The sequence below is a fragment of the Phoca vitulina genome, unplaced genomic scaffold, assembly GCF_004348235.1.
Source record: "Phoca vitulina isolate PV1807 unplaced genomic scaffold, GSC_HSeal_1.0 scaffold29, whole genome shotgun sequence".
NCBI lineage: Eukaryota > Metazoa > Chordata > Mammalia > Carnivora > Phocidae > Phoca > Phoca vitulina.
Genome location: NW_022589732.1, coordinates 14,305,473 through 14,330,849, shown reverse-complemented (window position 1 = coordinate 14,330,849; position 25,377 = coordinate 14,305,473). Strand labels below are relative to the sequence as shown.

At 51.8% G+C, this 25,377-nt stretch overlaps 3 protein-coding genes across 11 annotated transcripts; all 3 read right to left on the bottom strand.

Moving 5' to 3' along the window:
- Window positions 1–5: 5 nt before the first annotated feature.
- On the bottom strand, window positions 6–14,535 carry ZSWIM8 (zinc finger SWIM-type containing 8). 7 transcript variants are annotated; one of them, XM_032423614.1, is made up of 26 exons: window positions 13,778–14,535; window positions 11,521–11,674; window positions 11,179–11,273; window positions 10,816–10,988; window positions 10,532–10,639; window positions 10,335–10,416; window positions 10,080–10,200; window positions 9,639–9,840; window positions 9,344–9,519; window positions 7,978–8,971; window positions 7,092–7,223; window positions 6,775–6,954; window positions 6,489–6,672; window positions 6,181–6,279; window positions 5,468–5,592; window positions 4,536–4,776; window positions 4,279–4,437; window positions 3,954–4,182; window positions 3,488–3,777; window positions 3,105–3,328; window positions 2,054–2,542; window positions 1,641–1,824; window positions 1,341–1,517; window positions 1,051–1,170; window positions 616–726; window positions 6–494 (listed from the first exon to the last, which is right to left on the bottom strand). In XM_032423614.1, the coding sequence occupies exons 1-26, from the start codon at window positions 13,983–13,985 to the stop codon at window positions 34–36; spliced, it is 5,718 nt and encodes a 1,905-aa protein (XP_032279505.1). In that variant the 5' UTR covers window positions 13,986–14,535; the 3' UTR covers window positions 6–33. The 7 variants fall into 7 exon arrangements, with proteins under 7 accessions (XP_032279505.1, XP_032279506.1, XP_032279507.1 ...); XM_032423615.1 differs by having other exon boundaries at window positions 7,113–7,223; XM_032423616.1 differs by having other exon boundaries at window positions 1,665–1,824; window positions 13,778–13,985.
- Window positions 14,536–16,150: 1,615 nt separating this feature from the next.
- On the bottom strand, window positions 16,151–17,446 carry CHCHD1 (coiled-coil-helix-coiled-coil-helix domain containing 1). The gene is made up of 3 exons (XM_032423627.1): window positions 17,280–17,446; window positions 17,039–17,157; window positions 16,151–16,443 (listed from the first exon to the last, which is right to left on the bottom strand). The coding sequence occupies exons 1-3, from the start codon at window positions 17,401–17,403 to the stop codon at window positions 16,333–16,335; spliced, it is 354 nt and encodes a 117-aa protein (XP_032279518.1). The 5' UTR covers window positions 17,404–17,446; the 3' UTR covers window positions 16,151–16,332.
- Window positions 17,447–17,514: 68 nt separating this feature from the next.
- Window positions 17,515–25,231, bottom strand: FUT11 (fucosyltransferase 11). 3 transcript variants are annotated; one of them, XR_004301722.1, is made up of 4 exons: window positions 24,518–25,231; window positions 23,768–24,393; window positions 21,845–22,369; window positions 17,515–17,567 (listed from the first exon to the last, which is right to left on the bottom strand). XR_004301722.1 is itself a non-coding variant. In XM_032423626.1 (3 exons), the coding sequence occupies exons 1-3, from the start codon at window positions 25,223–25,225 to the stop codon at window positions 22,222–22,224; spliced, it is 1,482 nt and encodes a 493-aa protein (XP_032279517.1). In that variant the 5' UTR covers window positions 25,226–25,231; the 3' UTR covers window positions 20,481–22,221. The 3 variants fall into 3 exon arrangements, 1 of the variants encoding a protein (XP_032279517.1); XR_004301721.1 differs by lacking the exon at window positions 17,515–17,567 and adding an exon at window positions 18,263–18,912; XM_032423626.1 differs by lacking the exon at window positions 17,515–17,567 and having other exon boundaries at window positions 20,481–22,369.
- Between the last annotated feature and the right edge of the window lie 146 nt (window positions 25,232–25,377).

The following is a 25,377-nucleotide window of genomic DNA, read 5'->3' as shown; positions in this document are numbered from 1 at the left end:
GAAGGCCCAGGCAGACTAGAGTAAAAAAGGAGTTTATATATTTATAAATGCCAAATAAATACCAGAGGCCACCCAATGCCCCCTCCCAGACAGGGCTGTCTCCCCCAACCCTAGGTTTCTAGGGTCTGAGACATCTTGGCCCCAAGCTACGGCCCAAGAGCAGCTGCCAGTCTGGGCTACCAGAGAACTGAGTGGGGATGATCTGTCCAGCCAAGATTCACTCCCTCTGTGTGAGGGGCCCCCATAGCCACAGGCCTGTGTCCCTGTATAGGACCCTAGAGGGGCCAGACTCATGGGGAGAAGGTGGTCATCTCGAGTGAGACCCGCTGCCACAGCTCCTTGGTCTGTTTGCTGCGCTTGAGGTTCTGCAGGATGTCGTTGAACTGCATCATGCCCATGGGTGTCAGGCAGAAGGCGCTGCGGGCACTGCGGATCGCATTCACAAAGTCGTCGTAGTCGGCAGGGGTCAGGTGAATCAAGCGGTGGTGGATGTACTGGAACAGGATGAAGCCACTAAGCACAGCACCAGGCCCATCCTCCCCAGCAAGCGGGGGAATTGGTTCCCTGCCTGCCCAGGAGGGACTCCCCCCTCCTCCACGCGTCCTAGGTTGTCACCTGCATGTATGCCTGCTGGCAGCGCTGCACCAGTTGGTGGAAGGCCGGGGCACGCAGGTGGTTGTGGGCATGAGCAGGGCTCAGCCGCTGCAGCGTCTCCATGACGATCTCCTGCAGCACAAACGGGCTCAGCACCCCCTTGGCTGCCCCCACACAGAACTGGTGCACGTAGTTCACTCCTGGGGGGCAGGGGGAGGGGCATGAGACGGGGGTGGCCACCTCTGCCCTAGGGACCCAACTCTCCTCTCTCAGCTCTGGCCTGGCAGAGAGCCGCCCTCCACCCCAGGAGCTGAGGTAACCCCCCGCCCCCCGCGCACGCACACATACCCGACCAAGGCCTCAACTCTGAGCAAGAGCTAGGAAGGAGGTCTGGGATAGGAAGGTGGGGGAAGCGGGTGGGGGGCGGACAATGGTCCTGGGGAGGGGAGGTGTTACCCAGCTTTGCTGCCAGCCCCAGCAACCATTTGACATCATCAGTGTAGGGGGGGGAGCGGGAGAAGTTGTTGGGGTGATCATTGTGTGCTCGGCGACCCAGCATCTCCAGTGCCAGCATTCCTGGGAGAAAAGGGTGGGCACATGGTGGGGGTACATCCTTTTCCTCCTCTACCCCAACCTGGTACACCTGACCCCACAGGAAACAAATGAAGAGCTGTGGGGAGGGAGGGGTCACCGAAGAGCCTGTGGCACAACTGCAGGTGGGGGCACAGAAGGGGTCCTCCTCTCACCAACACGGTAGGCAGCGTGCAGGTGGTGTAGGCTGTGTGGGTTGACAGGCTGACTGTGTGTCTCCTCCTCGGGTGGTGGAAACCCCCCGCTCACCAGAGGGCTGGGCTGTGTAGTCAGGGCCGGCAACGAGGCACCCTGGATGGCTGGAAACGTGGATGCTGGATGGACACTGCTCACTGGGTGGGGGCAGGGGGGGAGGGGAGGGGAACGAAAGTCGTATGAGCAACTCACAGCCCACAAAGGGACAGAGAGGGTTCCTCCCCCATCTCCCCTGCCCAGTGTACCTCCCCTCCATTCACCTGTTCCCTGTCCCCACAACTCACAGGCCACACTGGTGGGCAGTGGGAGCCCTGGCTCTGTGTGGTAGGGATGTACTGTGATGGGTGCCATGGAAGGGACGGGGAAAGACACAGCAGTGGCAGCAAGTGAGGGGGGAGTCACTGAGTAAGGGTACTGAGCCCCCAAGAAGGCAGGATGCACACCCTAAAGACAGGGAGAAGAGAAGGAAATGATACTAAGATGCGTCTCTCCCCCTTTGGCCTACAACTGGGTGTCCCTACATTTCTTATCTTAGTTAGCCTGGGTCCCCCAGACCTCCACCACCTCACCAGGACAGCCCTGTTGTTCTCCCAGAGTACCCCACTCCAACCCCACATGAACTCCCAATGCCCAGCCCCCGCCCCCTGCCCCCCCAGCAGAACACTGGTCTCACCTGTGGGTATGCAGAGCTGGGCACAGGGAAGACGGCAGGCCGGGGCATATGAGGCATTGGGTGGGCAGGGTGAGCTGGGTGGGTGAGGTACTGAGGGCTGCAGGGCAGGTGGGGCTGTAGAGCAGTGTAGGGGTGCAGGCCAGGGGAATGACCATGCCCCAGTCCTGGACCTGGGTATAAACTGGACCCCACTGAGATGACTGGCACCACTGTGGCTGCTGCTGTCACTGCTGCCGCTGCCACTGTAACCGGCTCAGCCCCTGGGCCCCCCCTGCCCTCAGGCAGCCCCCGCCCAGCCTCCCCAGCTGCCCTGATCCCACCGGCACTACAGCTTGTAGCCCCTTCACGGGCTGTGGATGAGCCACCTGCTGTCTGCTCATAGAGCCAGAACCACTGGTGAGCAACCTCAAACAACACTTCGGGGTATACACCCCCACCCTTAGCTGCCTCTTCCACCGCCATGCAGGCCTTCTCCAGCATCAGGTTATCCTGGAAGGGAGGGGCAGAGGGTTAAGGGGGAGGGGCTGTACTCAGGCATGGTTTTAAATGACATTCCAGCGTGTCCCTCTGAACTGGCCGGTTCCCGGGTCCCGGGGAGGCATCAGAGGTCAGGGCCAATGCTCAGAGTCTGTGTCAGAGCAATGAATGCTTCACACAGACACTGAACAAACACCTGCTGACCAGCAGAAGACCCAGGTTATAGTCCCAGTTCCAGACTAACTTAGCCACTCCCATCCAATTCCACTATCTATCTATCTCCCCAAAGCCTGCCCTAAGGATTTCAGCCTGGTGATCACCTTGGTCCCTAAAGTATAGGCCTCCATTTCCTTATCTATAATATAGGAATAATCCTGATCTCAGAGTTATAAGGTAAAAGAAGTAATGGATGTGAAAGTGCATTAATATGTCAAGTATCACCATATCAGGACAAACTAGATAATTTGTGAACTTCGGGATATGGCAATCAAGAGCTGGGCCGTTAGTTTTCCCCATGCCCAATGCCCCTGCCCAGATGCCTCAAAGCAGGTCCCCAGATTGCCTGTAGAAATACCTGCTCCTTGCACTGCACCAGGGCCCGCTGGATCTCATTGGGGTTCAACGCATGGGCATGAGGCAGGCAGCTTAGGGCTAGCTCCGCTGCTGCCCTCACCATATTGGAGTCTCGTGCCCGTGACGCCCTGTCAGCCAGGGATGCAACCTCAGGGGGTGTCAGGTGTCCATCCCAGCATTCTACCAGTATAGTCAGAGCTGCACTGCCAATCTCCATTGCCTGGCCTTCAGGGAAAGGAGCAAAAATCAGAATGGGGTTAGTATGGGCACTGCTGGGGAGCGGGAATGGGGTCTCCTATCCGATCGGTAATTCCACAAGGATAAGACTCTCCACTCTATCAGTTAACACCCCCTCCCAAACCCAAGTCAAGACACTGGGTTTACCTGTAATCCAGGAAACGTGGGAAGAATAAGTACGTGAGAGCCAGTTGGGAGAAACAAAGTTGTGCAGGCCAAGGGCATAAAGCCCAATCTCGAAGGCGCAAAGATGCAGGTTGCGGTGAGGACCCTGGTGGCCCCCTGAGGAAGATGGATGTGTGAAAATGGAAGTGCTGCTGTTGCCCCCTGCCTTGATCAGCACCGTCTTCGCCAACTCGAAGTAGAAGTGTGCAGCTGCCTCTGATGGCTGATTGGGTACATGGGGGGCATGACTCTCGGGACGGCGGCCCTTGTACCTGAAGGGGCGATGGGGTAGGGACGGGGATTGGGGTTTCTCTGAAATGGGTATCGAGGTGGGTTGGGAGAGCCCAGGGCAAGTGGGGTCCCTGGGGGAACGACAGCTAGATGACACTAGGCGGGTGGCTCTGAGGGTGGGGCCAGATGAGAGGAGACGGGGACTTCTTCCACTGACCTGCCAACTTCAACGGTCTTCGCCCGGGCCCCTCCACTGGCACTGGCCCGGCGACTTCCACTGGACGACGACGAGCCGAGAGAGTCCGAAGAAGAGCTGCTAATGCTGTCACTGTCCTGTCCTCGGCCCCAGGAGGTAGGGGCCCAGCCCCCTCGAAGTGGCCTCCGGCTTAAGGTGGGGGAGCTATCCGACGTGGTTTCAGGGGCACTGCTGTCAATGCTGGCCATGCCTAACCCAAGACAAGTCAGTCCTCAGAAGCCAGAAGTTCCAGAGTTCAGACTTCAGGAATATCCTTCCCTCCATATCATCCCACAGGCTGTCATACCTGTGTGTTTCTTCTTAGGCCGCCCTGGGGAGCCCCAGCCCCGTCCATTGTAGCCTCCACGACTGCCAAGTGCCAGGCGGCTGGGAACCTTCCCTTCTGGCCTTGGGGTCAAAGCTGCCTCAGATGGGAGACCCTCACAGGGAGAATGTGGGGAACTTTCTAGGTGGGGAAAACAGGACATTGGGATAAGCTCAGGAAAGGGGACCCCAACGTGGTTCCATACCATTCATCCCCCCTGCCCAGTGCCCCCACCTCACCAGGCACATTCTTCTCTGTGAAGCCCTCAGTGGGGCCTGGCCCAGCCCCTGCCACACTCCCTGGCTGAGCAGGCCCTGCAGAGCCCGAGGTCAGTGGTTGCAGGGCCCCTGGGGCAGATGGGCCCCCATGCTTTGAGGGAGACCTCTGGCTGGCTGTGGCTGGGCGGCTGGAGGAGTAGAACGAACTCAGTGTCTGGGGCTTATGCGTCTGGCTCTCTCGGTCCAACAGTTTGTCTAAGATCTGGAGAACAGAAGCAGTGACAAGATGCCTTTTATCTCCTGACTTCTATGTCTATTACCTTCCTCTCTCTTTGAAACAGCTTAATACCACCTCTTCAGGAAGCCTTCCCCAGTTACAACCATAGGAAACCCCCCCCCCCCCCAAGATAGGGGCTGGCTTACATATCTTGATATCCTAACAATCACAGGGCTGAGTATATTGATATTCAATAAATATTGAAATAAACGTATAACTGACTTTATGCTCTCTGCTTCTCTTCCTCCACCCCCTGCCCAAGCGCTCCTATGAGAACCATTGGTCGTAGTCTTTTTTTTTTTTTTTTAGCAGCGGTTTTTTTAGTTTTGTTTTTCATTTTAGAGGGAGAATGTGCAAACAAGCGCAGCAGGGAGGGGCAGAGGGAGGAGAGAGACTCCCAAGCAGACCCCACACCCAGCACAGACCCCGACACAGAGTTCAGTCTCACGACCCTGAGATTATGACCTGAGCCGAAATCAAGAGTTGAACGCTCAGCTGACTGAGCCACCCACTCCCCCCTCCCCCTAATTTGGTCTTATTCTTTATGAAGTGTCCCTAAGATTCTCCATTAATCTCCTATGAGCAGAATAGCCCTTTCCTCGTTGTCCTGGAATTCTGGAGAAAGGTGGTAAAATTTGCTCCCCGCCTGTCAAAATCCCAGTTCCTCAGTCCCTACCTTTTTGAGCTTGGCTTGGTCATCCTTGTAAGTGATCATTAGTGCTAGTGCCAAGTCACCCTTCTCCCGACGTGTGCCTTCACACAGGAGGGGATGCTCTGCCTCACTCACTGTTGTCTTCATACCTGTAAGAAGAAAGGTCTCACAGGGACTGAGAATGGCCATAACTCCCAAGACAGCAAAGGTGAACAGGCCAGGGCTGCCGAGCCACCAGCGTATGACATAAGGAGTTCTGGTCCAACCCACATCCGCTGTGGAAGGTCCCCATCGCCTACTACATCCAGCCTTAGCTCTGACCTGCTTTTTAAGACCTTCGTGACCTGGCCCACTCTGCCTTCACAGCATAGCCATCACTTCAGGGAAGCAGGACTCCTCACTCTGATCAAGACTTAACTGCCCCTGTGTCTTTATTCATGGTGTTTTGAACCCCCTATCAAAAACTTAGCTGATCTTTGAACCTACATTTCATATTCTACACCCACCCTGAGTCCTCCTCCTAGATTTTTGTTTCGCGGCCCTTCTAACCCCCAACAGCCATAGCAAACATTTTGTTCCTAATTCTTGGCTGTCTCACAGGCACTACTTGGCTCATTCGTGTCATTCTGGCTGTCCCACTACCCTACAGCCCCTTCAAAACAGGGCCATGTCTCACGCCCTTCATGGCCTGGGCCAGGCTTAGTTCACAGATGTGCTCAAGATAACGCTAGACTCACCTAAGGCAGCAACTGCTGCTTCAAATCCCAGCTCCTCGTCCCCAGGCATCTCGTTGTTCCAGTTACGACTCGGAGGCCGGGAACCCGTGGGAGAAACCACTAGATAAAAGTTGGAGTAAGTCAGCCAGACAGAAGCATGATGGGAAAGAACGAAATGTAGGGAACCCAAGACCCTTATCATTCCAGACCTCTCATGAAGCTGCCTGATGGGTCCTAAAGGCAATTCAGAGCCTTGGGGCTCTTGGTTTCTCCTTAGAGAAAACTACTCCTACCCCAAGATTCCTACTTGCTGTAGTCGTGTGCCATACCTGGAGCACAGAGAACGTCAAAGATGAAACTGGCCAACATGAGAGGCAAAACGGGCCGATAGTCACAGAGCGTCCCCTCCCGAAGCTCCTCTGCCCGGCACCGCATGGTACTCATCTCACTCGGACCCAGAGGAATCTTCTTGAGCAGGGCAGCCACCTCAGACTCCTGGTAGGCCAGCTTCACCTATCAGTATAGGAAGGGGCTCAGACCTCTACTACTTCGATGGAGATCGAGCTGCAAGGCTCTGAGGAGAGGGCAGTACAAGGCTCAGACAGAACCTCTGACCTCCAAGGCCTTGGTAGAAGCTGGGGGCCGCTGTAGCTCCAAGGCAAACATGCCAACTCGGAAGGCCAGGTTGTGGTGCTCTGGACGCTCACTTAGCACTGTCAACAGGAAGGCTGCCTTGGTCAGGGTGTTGGTAGCCACCCAGGTCTGACGGCTCGTAGATACCTTGTTCTTCTTGCCCTAAAGAGGGAAGTACAAGGAGGCAGGCAGATGAATCTGACTCATCTTGGTGGAGTGAGGAGGAGGCTCTCGCTTGGGGTGCGGCACAGAAGAGGGTTAGGGCTAAGTGGGGAAGGAGGTAGGTGGGGGTCTCTCACCTTGGCAGGGGGCGGCTCTACCTTGAGGTCGGGTGGGTTGGCCAGCAGGTCCTGGGCAAGCTCCACGGTGAGACGGGAGGCCTCACTGCTGTAGCCGTGCGCGTGCAGGGCCTCAGCACAGGCAAACAGTACCTGGAGAGCACAGGGGCAGCACACAGGTTGAAGCCCTAACTTCCAGGGGCAGGACACCATACTCACTCACGCGGCAAACATCCCATGAGTACTTACTACATGCTAGGCCCTATACTGGTCTTGGGTAGACTACGGGAACTCACAGTCTGATCACAGAAACAAACACACAAACACACAAACCAGTGTGAAGCCAGCTACCCCTGGGAAAGGTCAAGAGGGGAACAGGTGGGTAAGATAGCTCACTGGGGTCTGGGGCAGAGAGGCAATCTCAGGGAAAACTTCCTCAAGGAAGTGATCTCTACGATATCTGACACCTGAAGAAGGAACAGGAGGTAAGGTGAGGGAAGAACATTCTAGGCAGAAAGGCCAATCTGTGCAAATGTAAGGATGCAAGAGAAAGCATGGCAAGCTAGAGGAATGGTTCAGCTGACCAGTAAAAAGGACAGAATAGCTAGATGAGTCTGGAGAAGCATGCAAAGATCAGACCAAGTGAAGCCTCACAGGTCATGCCAAGGACCTTCAATTTTAAACTGAGGGCAGTGAGAAATGCTGGAGACTTTTAAGTATCTGAGTCACACCATCAGACAGTTCAGGAAAATCAATATGGAAGCAGTGAAGAGAAGAGACTGCAGGCAGGGAGGCCAGTTAGGAGCCCACTACCGGATTCTAACGGCCTTGCTACGGTCCTGACACCCCCAACTACAGCCAGCTGGCCCCGCTCCCAGCTGTGGCTAAGAAGCACCCTCGTCCTCACCTCCATGCGGCTCTCCTGTTCCAGCGGCTTCAGCCCGGCAAACAGGTCGTGCTCCTCCCCGGCCCCGCCCTCGGCCTTCTCTTCCTCGCCCCCAGCCCCATCCTGGGCATTCAGATAATATGCCTGGTAGTCATCATCCTCCTCTCCGACTGCAGTGGCTGCCTCTTTGGTTTTGGGGAGCCCATTGCCACTCTCATCTGTGGAAGGGAGGTCGTCCCGGGTACAGACCTCCCCAGGCAATAGGCCACGGGGGCCCGCAGAGGCTGTGGGAGGCTCGGGCCCTTCTGAGAAGTACACACCACCATCTTCTTCGTAAGTATCTGGGGGTTCAGGAAGGAAGGTGGAAGGACCTCGGGAGCCACCGGGAGGAGGGCAGGGTGGCGGGCTCTCAGGGAATCCACCAAAGGTGCTGGCCTCTGCACCCAGGGCCAGGCTGCTGTCATCCAGGCTCATCTCGGCCAGGTCTGGCTCCAGGGAGCTGTCTTCACTGCTCAGCCGCCGCTTGCTCCCACCGCCTGCTGGGCCCTTGCCCCCACTGCCAGCCCCACCCAGGGCCTTGGCTTTGCCCCCACCTGGACCCATCTTATGCAGAGCCTTATCTCCCCCCTCAGCAGAGAGGCGGCGGGGCCCCCGCTGCGACGAGGGGACCCCCTCACCCAATCCCTTGCGCTTGGCCCCAGGCTCCTTGGGCCGCACAGCGGGCTCAGAAGGAAGAGCTCGGGGCCGCTCCCGGGATTCCTCCAGGCCCCCAGATCGGGAGGCGCCGGGCCGAGGCGGCAGGGCCCGGGCCCAGCACAGCGCCAGCTTCCGGTCAGTGCCGCTGTAGGTGACACCGGGAAGCGGGTAGGCCTCTTCCCAGTTGAAGTAGCAGGCCTCCACCGCCGGCCGGAAGCCGGGGAAGAGCCGCTCCAGGGTCTTTTTGTGTTGTCCCCGCTTCACATTCTCAATCACCTTTAGCTGCCACTGGCGTAGCTGCGCACACAGTTCCCGGCGGCTGTGGGAACAAAGTTGGGGAGGCTGCAGGGAGGCTACATCCCGCCCTGAGAAGGGATGGGAGGAGACAGAGCAGGCATAAGCCCCAGAGGAGGGGCCCGCGGAAGGGCCGAGGGAAGCACTTCTTGAGCCAGCCCATACACATCACTCCAACACTCAGGTATTTGGCAAAGTGGGAGCTACTTAGGGGAGGGAAGGGAGAAATCCTCTCAGAAAAAGGACTCCGAAGTCACTGGTAACCCTGCTGCTCAGCACCTGCCATCTCCCCAGGGCTAGAAGAACAGCACATTTGTGTGTGCGCAGGACACGAGCGCCGGGTCTGTCCCGGGCGGGCCCAGCATCCGCGCTGTGGTGAGCCGGGGGAGAGACTCACCGCTGGGGGCTGAGTGCAGGGTCCAAAACAGCCAGCCTCCACAGCGTGACCATCTCGTCACACATGCTGGCACACGCGTGGGCTGCCACCTCGGACTGCCCGTTGCTACGGCCCGTGTGCCCACTGGCACTGCTGTGAGAGGCGGACGTGCGCACGCTGTACCACCAACCTGTTATCTGCAAACAGAGAGAAAGATAGAGCGGCCCTCCGCAGCGCCCCTGTCAGCAAGAGGGTAATGAGGTCCAGGGAAGGAGAAAATGAGCCACGACGGGCCTAGCCAGCTCTGGAGGGTTACCTGCTCATAGGTGAGGCACTGGTCGGTGAGGATTTCCAACAAGGGGGCAGCATTGCTGTCCCTCCGTTTGAACATCTCCCGCACAATGCTAAGCAGGTTCCAGACACCCTCTGGCTCGCGGCCCCTCAGAGGGCGCAGCAGACATGCCCATTCAGCAGCAGCTGGAGGCTCCGTGGAAGACAGGTACATGGAGTTCACGTCACTGTGAAGGCAGGGGAGTGGAAAATGCTCACCCTGAGATGGGGCCGCCTTCAACGGGTCAAAGTGCACCAGGGCTTTGACACAAAAGGGGTCCCGACCCAAAATACAGGGTATAGGGGGAAAAGGATGTCCAGGACAAAAATTCTTGAAGCACGGGTATTCACAGAACAGAGGATCTGTCAACAGCCTGAGGGACGCTCCCTTCTGCCGCAGACACAGGCGTAAAGAGATCCAATTTACCTGAAGACCACAGGCGAGGGTCCACAGAACTTGTGCAGTGTCTTCTTGATGTTGTCGGTGAGTGTCGATTCATCCAAATACCAGGTACTCTGGTCAGAGGCAGAGGGCCCTGCTGTGGGGTCTGGGGGTGATAGGCAGTCAGTTACCTAGAGACAGGGACCTGGATTCGCCTGACAACAGCAAGCTTTGAGGAAGTGGTGCTCTGCACGACCCGCTTTCTTCCTTCCTACCGCCCTTCCTTCTCTCCACACTCACCGGGGGCCCCACACACCGTATTGATGGCTGTTGACTGGGAAGAGAGGAGTTCATCCAGAAGACGCTGGGCTGTGGGGAGGATCTGACGGGGAAAGGGACAAAGGCACAGGTGACCCAAGGAGGCACTGGTCTACCGTGAAGACTTACATGCGGTCCCGGAGCTTGGAGTTGGAGGAGGGGCGGCCATCCTCACTCACCTGCTGAGGGAGCTCACTGATGAGGTACTGAGCAAACTTCTGCAGCTGGTCCCTCTGCAGCCGAGACAGGGATTCTGAGACTGGGGCACGCAGGCAGACTGCAGAAGCCTGAACGGGACACAGAGAGAAACAGAACAAGCTGAGAAAAGGCTTGCTGACGCTGGAGCTGGGGAAAGACAGGCAGATTAAGGGAGGCGAGGGGGCTCACATTGTGGCCAGGCATGCAGCAGAGAAGGGGGGGATGGAGCGTAGGATAGGGCCGGGATAAATTGGGAGGGCCTCACGTTGTGGATGCGGAAGAGACAGAGTGCCACGACGTGAGTGCACCATTTGGCCCCAGCCCCACAGGTGCAGCTGCAGGAAGTGACCCGACAGCGGTCAAACATCACAGCCACGTTGTAGGCCCCTTTGGGGGGGACCATCTGAGGTGGCACCACTGTAGCACTCAGGTGGAACCCTGGGGAGAAACATGGGTATGGTCAGGGAGAGCCATCAGGACATCACTCTCCGCCCGCACCCCTGGCCCTGCAGTTATTCTGACAACCTGCTCTGGCTTCTTGCAGTAGGTCCTTCATTCCTAACACAGGGGATGGGAGGAGTTGGGGGGGGGCGGGGGGGGCCCGCACAGGGCACGAGGGCACCCTTACCTATCTGCAGTGGGTCCTTCACAGCCCTCATGCGGAACAGCTGATCCCCTCGCTGAAACTCATCTGCACTGCCGTTGGCGAGGCACGAATACAGCCTGGGGGTGAGGAGGAGGACACGGGCACAACTCAGCAAATAGCCTTCTAGAGACCCCGTCAGAGACCCCCACGCCCTGGGCACTCTCTCTCCAGTGTCACTCCCTCTGGGGGAAAATCCCAGGCACTCTCCTCCCCTCATCTTCTTCTTACCACAGCCCCCAGTACAGTATCTTTGTTTTGTACGAAGCCCAGTACACAGTGTGGAATATCAGGACCCACTCCCCACCATCAGTCCTTTAGCCTCACCGGATATCCTCTTCATTCTCAGGGAAGCTCCAAAAAGCAATTCGGAGCTGTAGCTGCTCAGGCACTGGGGGATAAACTTTCTCCACCACTTCAAATGGGATATGAAATGCCACCTGCTTTGCTGATAGCTCCACCAATGGGATCACCAGTCCATCTTGGAGACAAATGTTTGGGTGAGGGTAAAGAGAAGGGGAAATGAAAAGGGCCATGATTACTTGGCACCAATGCCAGGGCCTAACTTCTTGGGCCCCACTTCACTATGAAAGGAAGGGGAGAGCTGGATAAAAAAACCAAGGGACCCTCCTGTTAGGATACATTAACCCTTAAGACTCCCATCTCGGGGTGGGGAGCTAATCAACCGCAGCCCACAGCCCGCTACCTAAGGTCTAGAACAGAAGATACCAGGGATATCCCAGAAACTCCTGGCCAAACAGGTGTGTTCCAGGATCCTAGCAGGTAACCCCTCTCACATGGCTCGGCATCTAATTTCCCTTATACCTAGCACTTTAGATTCATATTACGTTGTTAATGTCTCTCCTCTGACATTCTCTTCTCTAATTGCTTTTTTACTATTCCTTTTTCTCTAGATGACTCTAGACCTCTACCCAAGGAGTGAGGATGGGCCAGAGCCCAGAGGAGTTAAGAGAGGCTGCATGTCCTTTGGCACACCCGAACCTTGGCTTCCTACAATGGAAGCCTGGGAAGATGGGATGGGAGGAAGATGGGTTATCCCAGGGGAACCTGTTATCACCTGGAGCAGGATGGAATTGCCACTCAAGCTTTCCTACACTGTTTTAATCAAAAAGTGGTGAAACACAATAGACTGCATACATATCTCCACAAATTGCTAGTCAGATTAGAAAAAAGATCAGAAAATCATGGAGCTGAAAGAAACCTTTTTTAAAGAAGTTAATCTCCTTATTTCACAAGTGAGCAACTGAGGATAGCCCAGGATGGCAGGGGGCTTGGGGAAGGACATGCTTTCCTAGATCTTAACCTATTCAGGAAGATATTGGTATGCTGAGAATGTTCACCAACATGACTTTGGTTACTTCCCTCAAAGTGAAAGAGCTCTAAGCCCCAAGACTACCCACACATGCAAATGTGAAAGAAGCAGAGAGACCATAGAAGACCCACAGTGAAACTGCCTATGATCTTTGTGGGCCTGTGGGTCTGTGTACACAGAACATATGCCACCTCTCCAACTGAAGTTGAACACTACCACTCCTAACAAGTGACATGTGTACATTTCTCTCTGTCCCAGAGGGGTGCTAAAAATTTCTGTAGGGCAGTTTGGAAAACAGGACTCTTGGAATGGCCGGAGTAGAATCACAACCCCAACTGCTGAAAAAAGTCAGCTTGCACTGAGGACCAGGACAAAAACTGTGCCATGAGGAAGGCAGGGAAAGGATGTGGTGAGTCTTGAGCCTGTGGAGCGTCACTTATCATCACTCTCCGCTCAATCCCCTTTAATAAAAGGAAAATTCTTCACAGCACTAATCAGTTAATTCACTGAAAGACCCAAGGATGAAAGAAGCTTACAGCAAAAAAGCAGGAAGAGTGTTTCTTATGGAGACTCTAGAGCCAATTACCTACACTCTTCCCCGGGCCCCAGATGATAGAAATCTAAGGCTCTAATCCAGTGGTCCCAGCCTCGGCTCCTAGGAGACAGATGTTCAATATGGCCCAGAACCAAGCCTCTGATGTGAACCTATGTAACTGTGGAATCTCTTCTCACAGGCCAGTTCACCTCCACTTTCCTCTGGATGCAATCCCTTCTTGGTGTAGCCAGGATCAGAGATGGTCATCACCCTTAAGAGGAAGCTCCCAATGCACTTTACAATGGAGCTGACACATCTCAAGTGGCCCCTTCTTCACAGTCCACCTCTTACCCACCTTCTCTTCTATTTTCTGGCTCGCCACGCTGAACTCGGTGAGTATTCCCAAGTCAGACGAGTTTTTTCTCCTACCCCATCTCTAAGGCAAATGAACCACAAAAGATCTACTTTCTGTCGCTAATCCTATCGAACCCAGGATTTCCCAGCCATCACTCCAACACACACACACACACACACACACACACACACACACACGCTGGTGGGGAGAAGCCAACCCCAGGAGACTGGAAAAGCGAATCCAGAAGTCCGTTCTGGGCTTGGGACAGCTCGCGGTCCGGGACAGCTCCCGAGCAGGGACAGCTCCCCAGCAAGGCCTGAGCAGAGCCAGCCCGCTCCCTTCCCCCTCCGCTCACCCTCACCTCGCATTCTGGTACCGCCACTGCCACCTCCGCCACCGCCGCCAGTGGGGGAATTGGGCCCCGCGGACTGTTTGCGCCATCCCCGCCAGTTCTGGCAGAGGCTCTCGGCCTCGGAGATGAAGGAACAGAGCGAATCCTCCTCAAAGCGGTCCGAATCTTCGAATGAAAAGCGCTCTCCGTCCTCCCATTCCGCGAACATCAGCTCCATGGGGCCTGCACCCCCCGGGGCCGGGTCCCCCCCCCGCGGATCCGGGGCCTGGGCCGCCGGCCGGGGGCTGAGGGGAGGCCCGGGGCCTGAGGGGCGAGCCGGGGCTGGGGGTGGCCGGGGCGCTCAGGGCGGCCGTGCCGGACGAGGATCTCAAGCCTGGAAGGGATATGGAACCGGGCCTCGCCCAACTGCGAGGTGCGAACGGGGATCGTGGCCAGTATCCGAGACTCAGGGCCCGGACGAAGCGCTCGGCAGCCGGGGCCTCTAGGCGGCTGCGGCGCCGCCTCCCCCATCAGCTGATCTGAACTTCCGGCCGCGCCGGCCACCACCACTTCCGCCCTCACGCGCTTGGGAACCGGACCCGGTACGGGCAGATGTAGAGGACCTGTTTGTTTAATTGCTGCATTTCCTGCCTTTTTTTCTCGAACCCAGCCTCAGATACCGTAAGAGGAAGCCAACCCCCAGAGGTATATGAAATGACTACAGATCCCAGCAATAACTCGGCGTCCATAGTGTCCCCAAGGAATAAACAGCCGCCATGAATGCCGGGAATCGTAGGCTGTCAAGCGATAACACAGGAACTATTGGGTGGAGTTATTGTTTTAACTCCGGATAGGCCCTGGGACCGCATCACCTTCTGGGAGTTGTAGTCCAGAAGCCTGCATTCCATCAGAGTTGTTACAGGGTCTCACCAGGGAAGCACCGCGAAAAGAATGCACTTGATTTCAGGAAATGGTTGTATTGTTTTGTCAGTGGGTCCTTTGAGTTCAGATGTTTTAGCCTTTTTTTGTGCTACGGACCCTTTGGCAGCCTGGTGAAGTCTCTATATAGACACCCTTCTCAGATTGTTTGTAAATGCACAAAATAAAAAGAAAAATTACAAAGGAAACCAATTATGTCGAAATACAATTTTAAAAATAATAAAACAAATTTGTAACATAGTAATACTTCTTTATTTACACATTAAGTAAGATCCAGCAGCAAGTGTAATAACTACCATAATTTTGAAGCTAGTGATGGGTACGATATTGAGGTATCTGCAACCTACTATATGAAAATATGATTTCACATAGATATTGCTGATACTGTGGTTTGTTTCCCTCAGTCTTAACTGAAATACTAAATTTCAGTTGTGGCTAAAGATAAAATTTGTTTCCCATTCATGTCCACAGACCTCTTACTGGGAATCTACTGACCCTAGGTTAAGAACTCCTAAGTCCAGTCCAAAGTGCCTAAGCACTGAGCTTCTTCCTACCGCTAAAAGCCTCAGCTGTGGAACCAGGCAACTGCCCAGTGCCATACCCAGGGGGAATGAGGACTATAGGAAGAGGAAGATGTGGGGGTCAGGGAGGCAAGACCCCTTCTTTATCTGAATAATTATTCCAATGGAGATTTAGAAACCCCACTGATCCCTTTGTCTATTTAATGCTCTAACGTATATAGGAAAGGTTAAGTTAGTTATGCCTGAAAGGGCAGAGTATACATAAAATACTATACAATTGTTTCTAATATCAAGGGGTCACAGAAGTTAATACCTTTAGCAACTAGGTGGATAACTTAATGAGAATGAACAGGTGATACACAAAGAAGATAACTGCCAAATAAGTTTAAGTTTCACCATTTGAGAGAGGCCAATGCCAAGTATTCTCCAGGTATGGAGAATAGAGACAAATGATAATCAGTTCTACTCGATTATTGCCATGCAGGAATAAGAAATTGGTGTTGCCAGATCCTTTCTTTTTTTTTTTAATGGAAAGCTCCAAAGTGGATTTTTAATGACATCTTTCCTATTTTTGAAGGTGGTCATCTAATTCAAAAAGAAATTTTTAATTGTGTTGACTAAATAAAATACATCTGTAGTAACTTTGTGCACCAGTTTGTGAACTTCTGATTATTCTGGGAGCATCTTGCAGGGGCTACGCACAAAATAGGCAGTCACTAAATACTTACAAATGATGACAAAAAAAACTCTGCATACAGGCAAACTTCAACTCCCTTATTGCATCCAAAGGCAAGGGTACTAAATGGTGTAAGGACTTCAAATGCAGAACAAGAATAAATCTGTCCTGCTCCTGGGGCAAATCAGAGAGCAAAGAGCTTCCAGTCTCACGGAGGATACAGAGTTCAAGGATGGAGGGAGAACCTAATCTACAACAAAGGCCAAGTTCTCTTTAGAGGATTTTATTTCAAGATAAAGCATAACTTCCATCCTGACAATGATTCCAAAGGGTAAAAAAGGTGTCTTGCCTCCTTTCACCTTTCAAATAGAGCAGTGCAAACGTCTCTAAAACACCTCTGCATAGTTCTCAGTAGCTACAGTCCAGTCATAGAAAATGCTTCTCCATTTTCAACTGACATGAGATTTGTTAGGAAATCTCTGTAACAACTTATTCAGTTTCTTGGGGGGTAAATCCCCAAATTCTCCTGTGCCCTGGATTGATCGCATCTTTCGGGCTCCCTGAAAAGACAGAACAAAAACAAAAATGACAGCTCTACAGTTTATCCTGACCTAGGCCAATAGTTCTCACAATGCCACAAAGCACATTAATATATTAACCAGCCTGGAAATATCTGTGTCATCTACCCAGTCCCCTTTCAAAAGGGACGTAGAACCTAAAAATGACTGGATGACCTGAAGCTACCATGCGAGCTAGCAATTAATTTTAGGCTAAAATCCAAATAACCTGCCCTTCACTATCTTTAGCTCTATTTCAGACAATAATGTCTATTTGAGCAGCACTTTAAATTTTATAAAATGATTTTCCCATTCATTCCTTCATTTAACACAACATTCTGTAAGGTGGGTATTAATATTAACCTCCTTTTACATCTGGTATAGCTAAAGCTTAGAGCAGTGAAACAGATCGCTCAAGATCATAATGCCTTCAAAACATGACTTTTTCCACTGTGGCGTGAGTGAAATCGCTCCCACAACTTTCCTCGCCTTTTTAAAATAAGGACTTCCTATCACGTAGCAAGAGGCGAGGAGAACAATTACTTGTATCCCCGCCCCACTCTCCTCCCAAGAGGACACCCTAAGAGCCTTCTGTCACCTCAGCCCTCGAAGCACAATCGAAGAAATCCTGGATCTCTTTTCTGCACGCTTGGTCGCGGAATTCATTCTGCTTCCAACACGCCATCATCAACGACATCTCTGTAATACAAGTCGCCTCTGGAGGAGCAGAACGAGAACCCTCAGTCACAAGGAAACCCTTACCTTCAGCCCTCCCACCCAGCCGCCCCGTGCATCCCTCCGGCTTCCGCTCTGGAGCCTCCCTGGCTCCGACTGCTCACCGCCCTTCTCCCGGCGTCGTTCCCCAACACGGTTAGCTAGGATGAGGGGCTTGTTGGGCTTCAGTATAGGCTTCCGCGGGTTTCCCAGCCGCGGTAGGCGACCCCGCAGGCTGGGCGTCGCCATTGCGCACCGAACTCCCGGCAGGCTCTGCGTCGCCGTGCGTGACCCTGCGTGACCCCTACGAGCTCGACGAGTCTAGGCGCGCAACCTGCGGGAAGCTGGGAGGCCAGCTTGCTCTTTTGGCCCTGTAGACCCGATGAGGAAATCCAACATCGGTTGTTCAACACCTGTGTGCAGGTTAGGAGGAGAGTCTTTGGGGCTCGTCCGCTGACCGAGACCGCTCTTTTGTGGGCTCCGGGCCCTGAGGGCTCCGGGCGGTATTAGGCCGGGAACATCCAGGAAAGGACCCGATAAATAGGACACTTTATGGTGGTAGCCGGCTGAACTAGAGGATGATTGACATAGGCAAGGGCAGAGTATGGGAGCGAATCAAAATATGAGACTTTAAGATGTTAGGTTGGGACAGATTCTTATTATATTTTGACGAGTCTTCAAGAACTGTTGGATTTTACGCCTGGGTGGCTCAGTCGTTAAGCGTCTGCCTTCGGCTCAGGTCATGATCCCAGGGTCCTGGGATCGAGCCCCGCATCGGGCTCCCTGCTCGGCGGGGAGTCTGCTTCTCCCTCTCCCACGCCCCCTGCTTGTGTTCCTGTTCTCGCTATCTCTCTGTCAAATAAATAAATAAAATCTTTAAAAAAAAAAAAAAAAAAAACCTTTAAAACCACCCCAAAACCGTAAGAAAAGTTAGGCTCATTTAAACAGTTGCTACTACTGGGGCACCTGGTGGCTCAGTCAGTTAAGCGTCCCACTCTTGATCTCAGCTCAGGTCTTGAACTGTGGGTTTTGAGTTCAAGCCCTGCATTGGGCTCCACGATGGGTGTGGAGCCTACTTAAAAATAAATAAGTAAAAATAAAGTTGCTACTACTTATATGTTCTACTATATATTCTTTGCTCTCCTTTGTAATGATCTCATTGGGTAGGGTGAGTTTTAAGCACTTTGGCATTTATCGTCTAATTTAATCTTCTCTCCAATCCTGTGAAGATACTTGGTGGTATCATTCTTAATAGACTTGACCCTTCAGTTGTGATGCCTAGCTTCATCAGACTTGGTTCTAAGTGACTTTTAGCTGTTTACAAAACTCAAAGATGTGCCAGGGATTCTCAGGGCATTTAGAAATGAGCTTCAAGAAATGTTTCTGGTAATGGAAGTGTAACTTGAACAGCTTTTAGTTCATAAGAGGACTACTTTGGAGGAGCAATATTTACTTGGTTATGTAAAATTTAGTGTGCTAAAATTAAAATCATTTATCACAGATGTTTAATCTTCCCATTGGATCTCTGCATGACTGGTTCTTTTTCTTCTTTTGAGTCTCAGTTTCTGTCAGAGAGGCCTTCCCTTACATCCCCCATCCCCCCATCATCAAGCTGTTACATTTTTTTCATAGCACATATCACAGTCTGAATTACCTTGTTCCTTTTTATTGTTTATTTACGGCCTTCCTTACCAGCGACATCCATTTAAAATGTAAGCACCATTAGAGAGGGGACCCTGTCTTACTGAATCCCAGTGCCTAGAATAGTGACAATAAATACTTGTTAAATAAGCAAATATTTTGACATATTTTTCCAAGCCTCCAAGTGTATCATACTCAGCCCAGAAATATAACCAAGCAGAAGACACTTTTTAAAAAGAAGTTATTTATTATACAAAATGAAACCTGAGAAAATAGAAAATTGCAACACATGGAGTAATAAAGGCATCAGTCTCATGCTCCACTGCCACCCCAGCAGCACAAATAAAACTGATTCCTAATCAGACACTTCTGCCACCAATAATCTTGAGCCTGTTGCCCAATAATCTTGAGCCTGTTGCTGTTTACAGAGCAAGTGGGCCCAAACCAGAGGAAATTCACATTGTTTACTTTCTCTTCATATTGGTTCTGCTTTCTCTTGTGGACATTTAGCATCTGGTTTACCGTGCTCTTTTGTGAATACTTTTATGGTGATAGGATTAAAGGAGAAAGTCTGGGAAGCACTGTCCACAAAGCAGGCATGAGTCTCCAGCCACAATCATTCATAAACAACTGGCCCACTTTGTACATAAAAGTGCTAAAGAAATGCCAATGTGAACTGCTGTAATTAGGAGAGGTAAGGATGATTATACACTTTGCACTTACCCTTTTTATTGCACATAATGAAACTTGATTCCTAACCTTAGTTTGCACTTGAGTAATATGTATTTTGCACTATAAATCAGCACCTGCATTTAAGTAGATTGCAAGTTCAGAAATCAGAGTCCTGAATTTGACTTCTTTTGTGGGTTGCTATTTTTTTTTTTAAGATTTTATTTATTTGGGGCGCCTGGGTGGCTCAGTCGTTAAGTGTCTGCCTTCGGCTCAGGTCATGATCCCAGCGTCCTGGGATCGAGCCCCGCATCGGGCTGCCTGCTTAGCGGGGAGCCTGCTTCTCCCTCTTCCATTCCCCCTGCTTGTGTTCCCTCTCTCGCTGTGTCTCTCTCTGTCAAATAAATAAAATCTTTTTTTTTTTTTTTTTTAAAGATTTTATTTATTTATTTGACAGAGACACAGCGAGAGAGGGAACACAAGCAGGGGGAGCAGGAGAGGGAGAAGCGGGCTTCCTGTGGAGCAGGGAGCCCGATGTGGGGCTCGATCCCAGGACCCTGGGATCATGACCTGAGCCAAAGGCAGATGCTTAACGAATGAGCCACCCAGGCACCCCACCTTTTTTTTTTAAGATTTTATTTATTTGACAGAGACACAGTGAGAGGGAACACAAGCAGGGGGAGTGGGAGAGGGAGAAGCAGGCTCCCACTGAGCAGGGAGCCCGATGCGGGGCTCGATCCCAGGACCCTGGGATCATGACCTGAGCCGAAGGCAGACGCTTAACAACTGAGCCACCCAGGCACCCCTCTTTTTTTTTTTTTTTTTAAGATTTTATTTATTTATTTGACAGAGAGAGACACAGTGAGAGAGGAAACACAAGCAGGGGGAGTGGGAGAGGGAGAAGCAGGCTTCCCCCCAAGCAGGGAGCCCGATGCGGGACTCGATCCCAGGACCCTGGGATCATGACCTAAGCCGAAGGCAGACGCTTAACGACTGAGCCACCCAGGCACCCCTAAGCAAACTTTCCATGCTGGTGTGAAGGGTATTTTTTTACTAAAAAATAAAATGGAAAAAGAACCACGCTGGCAGTGAAATCTAGCCCAAATTACAGCTCTCCTTGGCCACATCCTTAGATGTCACAGTATTAAGGGTGGGATCCATCTAACATATATATACACACACACACACACACACATACATCTGGTTGTAAATTAGTGTGTGTATATGTATGTAAAAGTACATAATTTACAAACAGATAAACTGATAAGCTATGGAACTTCTCTAGTGATAATTCATTAATACTACATTACAACCAGAGTAGCGCTAAGGTCCAAAGTATTCTTTTTTGTTCCACTGGCCCAGAAAAAGCTAACGGTCTCACTGCCCATTAAGCTTTATTTTCAAACCACAGCAATAAAAGGGTTTGGCTGTACCCCAAAATCTGCCTAACAGCTTTTTATTTAGCCAGCCACTTGTAGCTATCTCTTGCCTCACCTCCCCTTGAGGTTAGGACCTTAGGTGGGTTCCATCAAAATGTAGTCTCAGTAAGTACTATAAAGTTGTACAGACGGATATTGGTAATAGAATGAAGTTGGAATATTCACTCCACATAAAGTGAAAAATGCTACATAATATGAGGTAATTGCTACAACTATATTGCTGGGCTGTTTTTTCCAACATAATCTTCATGACTCTTTGGGGAAAATGAGACTTAAAATTGTAGCATATAAAAATAATAAAATAGAGAGTTCATTAGGCAGACAGAAAAGACCAAAGACCTATAAAAATCTGCGGTTTGATTTGCACTGGTCTATTTTAACATTTCAAAATCATTTAAATATCATTCATGTATATATATATATATATATACATGAATGATATAGATATACTCTGTCATCATTTCCAGCCTTAGTCTCTATCTCTAACCTAAAATAGAGCAGGACAATTCATTAAATTGACATGGCATATATTAGCCATTGAGTCTTTCTGTTCATGAGAAGGAATTCCAGATATGCTGTTAAAAAAAAAAAAAAAGCAAACCAGCAGTAAAAAAAGCTGTCAGACCTATAGCTGGTTTAATGCAGGGGAGAATGAATGTGGGGATGGTGGCAAGGCTACTGCATCTTCATCAGATACAGTGGACAACCAGGAAAGAAAAATCCATTTAAAATAAAAAGTTTGACATCAAAGGCAAGTAAATGATATAAAAAATACAACTCCAAGAACCAGAACACAACCCACCAGGAGTTTTGCTTCACCACCAACATTAACAGTTTATAAAGCAGGAGATGAGGAAAAGAGATTAGGAAAGGTACTAAATAATGAAGAATTTAAGGAATAGCATCAAAGTTTTAAGACCGTAAACCTGACCCCATCTTACCTCATTCTTAGACAAGTACCAAGGTGTTGTTCCAATCACAGTTGAGAGGATGGAATGGCTAGAAAAAGATGCAGATCTTTTAAAATTCTGTTCGATCAGCACTTTGAAACAAGTGGGTGTTTCAGGCTTTTGCTTCCCACTAATCCCAAAAACTGGAGGCTTCCATCTCTCCTTGAGGACAGGCCCTATTACCACAAGCTGAGACACTGGATACACATCATTAAGATAAAATATCAGTGGCTGTAACTGGAATTCCTTGAACTCATGATAAGACAGTGTTCATTAAGGTTGTGCAGCAGGTGCCCCTCATGTCCCATAGTAGAATAAGGACTTCCATCTCCTTAGCTCTACCAAGTTAAAGGCTCTTGCAAGGGTAATTAGAGATTTTGGTTCCTTTTCATGAAGATCTCATGTAGGTAATCCCAAAATTTCATCTGCTTTGTCTCATTGTTGTGGATCATGGCAGTGAGAGCTTCCCCCTGGTCCAGACCTTGCCAGTAATCTTGCAGCCACATCTCCTTCCAGCTGAAACATCAAAATGGGAGTTGGATTATGGAACCTCTGCACAGCTATGAGTCCTGCCTTCTCTGAATGGGGTCAAAGAAATCTTAAGCAGATACAGTAGTCTCTGTCTGGGACAGGGCTCTCCTTAGAAGGGAAGGAAATGTGAAATAAATCTAGTAGTAGTACAAGTGACAGTAAGCTGTCACACGGTATCTGTCACACAGCCCACCCCCAATGAGTTACACTTCCTGTCTTGCCCACTCCGGATTCCCAAATGTGGAAGGAGTTCAGAGGAAGGCAGGGCAAGGGCCAGACTATGGAACCAGAAGTCTCTGTAAGAAAAGCCAGGGAGCCTCTTTAGATGGTTACCTTATAAGTTGCACCTTTATTTCAATAATCAAAATGAAGGTGCAGTGCTGTCCAATTCTAGATAAAACATATATTCTTTTTTTAATGTTTTACACTTCTCTTCTACTAAATCATAATACTATGTTCAGCATAAACTAGATACAAATTACTTGATGGAGGACTCCATTCCCAGAACCAAACTGTGTCAGCAGTGTATATAAACAGCCCTCTGCTGCCATCCACTGTGCAAGTCGGTCTCTGCAGGCCATTCTAGCAGTCTTTGCTTTCTTAAGCTTAATAATCTTTTTATCACCTCTCCCTGAAAAGATGTGGTTTGCTGCAAGTGTCTTCAACATTTTCTCACCTCCCATGCTGACCTTGTTTCCCAGTGCACCACCTTCTGCCACTTACTGCAGTAGCTTCCTCACTTCTCTTCCAATTCATACTGCCCACCATTGTTCATTATTATCTATTGAAAGCAGTCCTATCTTGTTTAAAGCGAACGTATATAATTTATCATCCAAACCAGGGTACTTTTGAGAGTGAAAGGAGGTACTATTAATCATTATGCCAGGTTAACAGATGTAAACCCTACTGCAGACAAACCTCTCTCAAAATATCCATCTTTGTATTGCTCTTCCCCACCCCACCCTTTAGAAGGTGCCAAATAAAACACCTGAGTTGATTTTCAGGAGAGTCCAACTCCTGAGCCTGGTATTCAGACTATGTATAGCCTGGCCCCAGTTTATCTGCCCAACTTTGTCTCTCATCACTTCCTCTGAACAGGCCCCTCTGCTCTGGTTAAAGCCTTTTCTGAATCACTATTGCAAACACTGCTCACATAAGCTGATCTTCATGTTGTTGCCTTGAATTATATTTTGCATCTTTTACTGAGCTTTTTCAGTTTGTCTTATCTCCCCAACTAGACTCTTGACACCTTAAAGGCAGGGTAAGCCCGTGTCATCCATTTCCTCATACACAGACCCCACAGCACCTAGTACTAGTTCACTGCCCACAGCAAGCAAGTCAATCATTTGATTTGATGGCCACAGGGACCCCGGCTATCCTTACCTGTCATTCTCAGGAATCTCTTCCACACTGCCAAAGCCAGGTGTGGGCACCGGGCAGTCCATGTGTGAGGGCTGGGCAATGTGAGGTTCAGGGCCAGGGATGTCCCCAGGAGAGGCTGCGTGGGCTTTCTCGGCCTCCAGCCGAGCCAGTTCATGGTCACAGACGAAACACTCAAAACCATTGAGGTAGTTAGGCAGCAAAGGATCATTGACTCCCCACTCCCGATGCTTCAGACTATCCAGAAGGAACTGGTTGGTGATGCCCCCAGGTTGCTTATATGCCAAGTATTTCATGTATTCCTCATCATTCCTGTCCAGAAAGTCAATAAATTCTGCCAACTTCTGAGGTGACTCAAAGTCATCAACGAGGATGATGGAGTGATTGTTGGGCATCCAGTCCCTCACAGAGGGAGAGCCGCGATACACAGGCACAGCCCCGAGATGCATGGGGCGCCACAGTTTTTCTGTCATGTAGTCATCACAGATGGCATTTTCGAGGGCCAAGTGGAACTTATAGCGAGACAAGAAGGCCAAGAGCTCTGGATCCTCGGTGGTAGCTGTGGCTGTGTCCTGTAACCGCGGAGTGGGCAGCTCCCGATTTTGCAGGCATTTCCCATAGGAGTCCACCTGAGCGGGGTAGAGTACGGCCGTCAAGTGGGTGCTGCATGCCGGCCTGGACGCCAGGGGTCCTGGCCTCAGCCGCACGCGCCCCCTCGCCCCCCCACCCCAGCCCCGGCCCGGCCCCACCCACCGGGATGAAACGCATCAGCTCGCGCACGTAGCGGTCCCGGTCCGCAGGCACGTCGCAGTGGGACTGCAGATAGAGCAGCGGCGCGTAGCCGCGGCGGCGCCACTCCGCGCGCTCCCGTAGCGGAGGCGCGGCGCGGAGCAGGTAGGCCGTCCCGGGCAGCCACTGCAGCGGCAGCGGGTAGTCAGAATGGCGGCTGAAGGTGGCAGTGAGGTTGAAGAGGCGGATGCCCGGACCGTGGCTCAGCACGAAGTTGTTGAGGGGCGACTCCTCGTGCAGGAGCGCCCAGCTCTGATGTGCCAGGCGCGGCAGCGGCGCCTCAGACGCGCGAAAGTCAGTGCCGTAGAAGAGCAGCGCGCGCGTCCGCGAGTGCCCCCGCACCCGTCGGTCCCGGGACGCCACGCACGCACCGCGCGCGCACTCGATGCGCTCCGAGTCGCCAGGGAAGTGGGGAAATAGGCCTGGGCTCCACCACAGCAGCACGGGCAAGTCCACCGCCTCCTCCCTCCCTGGCCGGGGGGTTCCCGGACTGCGCGCCACCCCCACCGCGCCCAGCGCTGAGGGCGGCCGGAAAACCGCACCATCCCAAGGCTCCGTCCACTCCGCCTCCCCGCCCGTCTCCCCCTCAGCCACGGGTCCAGAGCCGCTGACCGCACAAACACTAAGCACGCCAAAGACGGCAAACACAGCCCTGCTGCGGCCCGCCGCCATGTCCACTGGCAGCCGCCCCCTTCCCCCCGCCCCCAACTCCTCCCGGCAGCACCAGACCCCGCCTTGCGGTGAGCCGGGACGAACGAGGTCCTACGCCCGCGGTGCGTGTGACGCATGCGCAATTCTGCTCAGCCGGCCACTTCCTGGGAAGT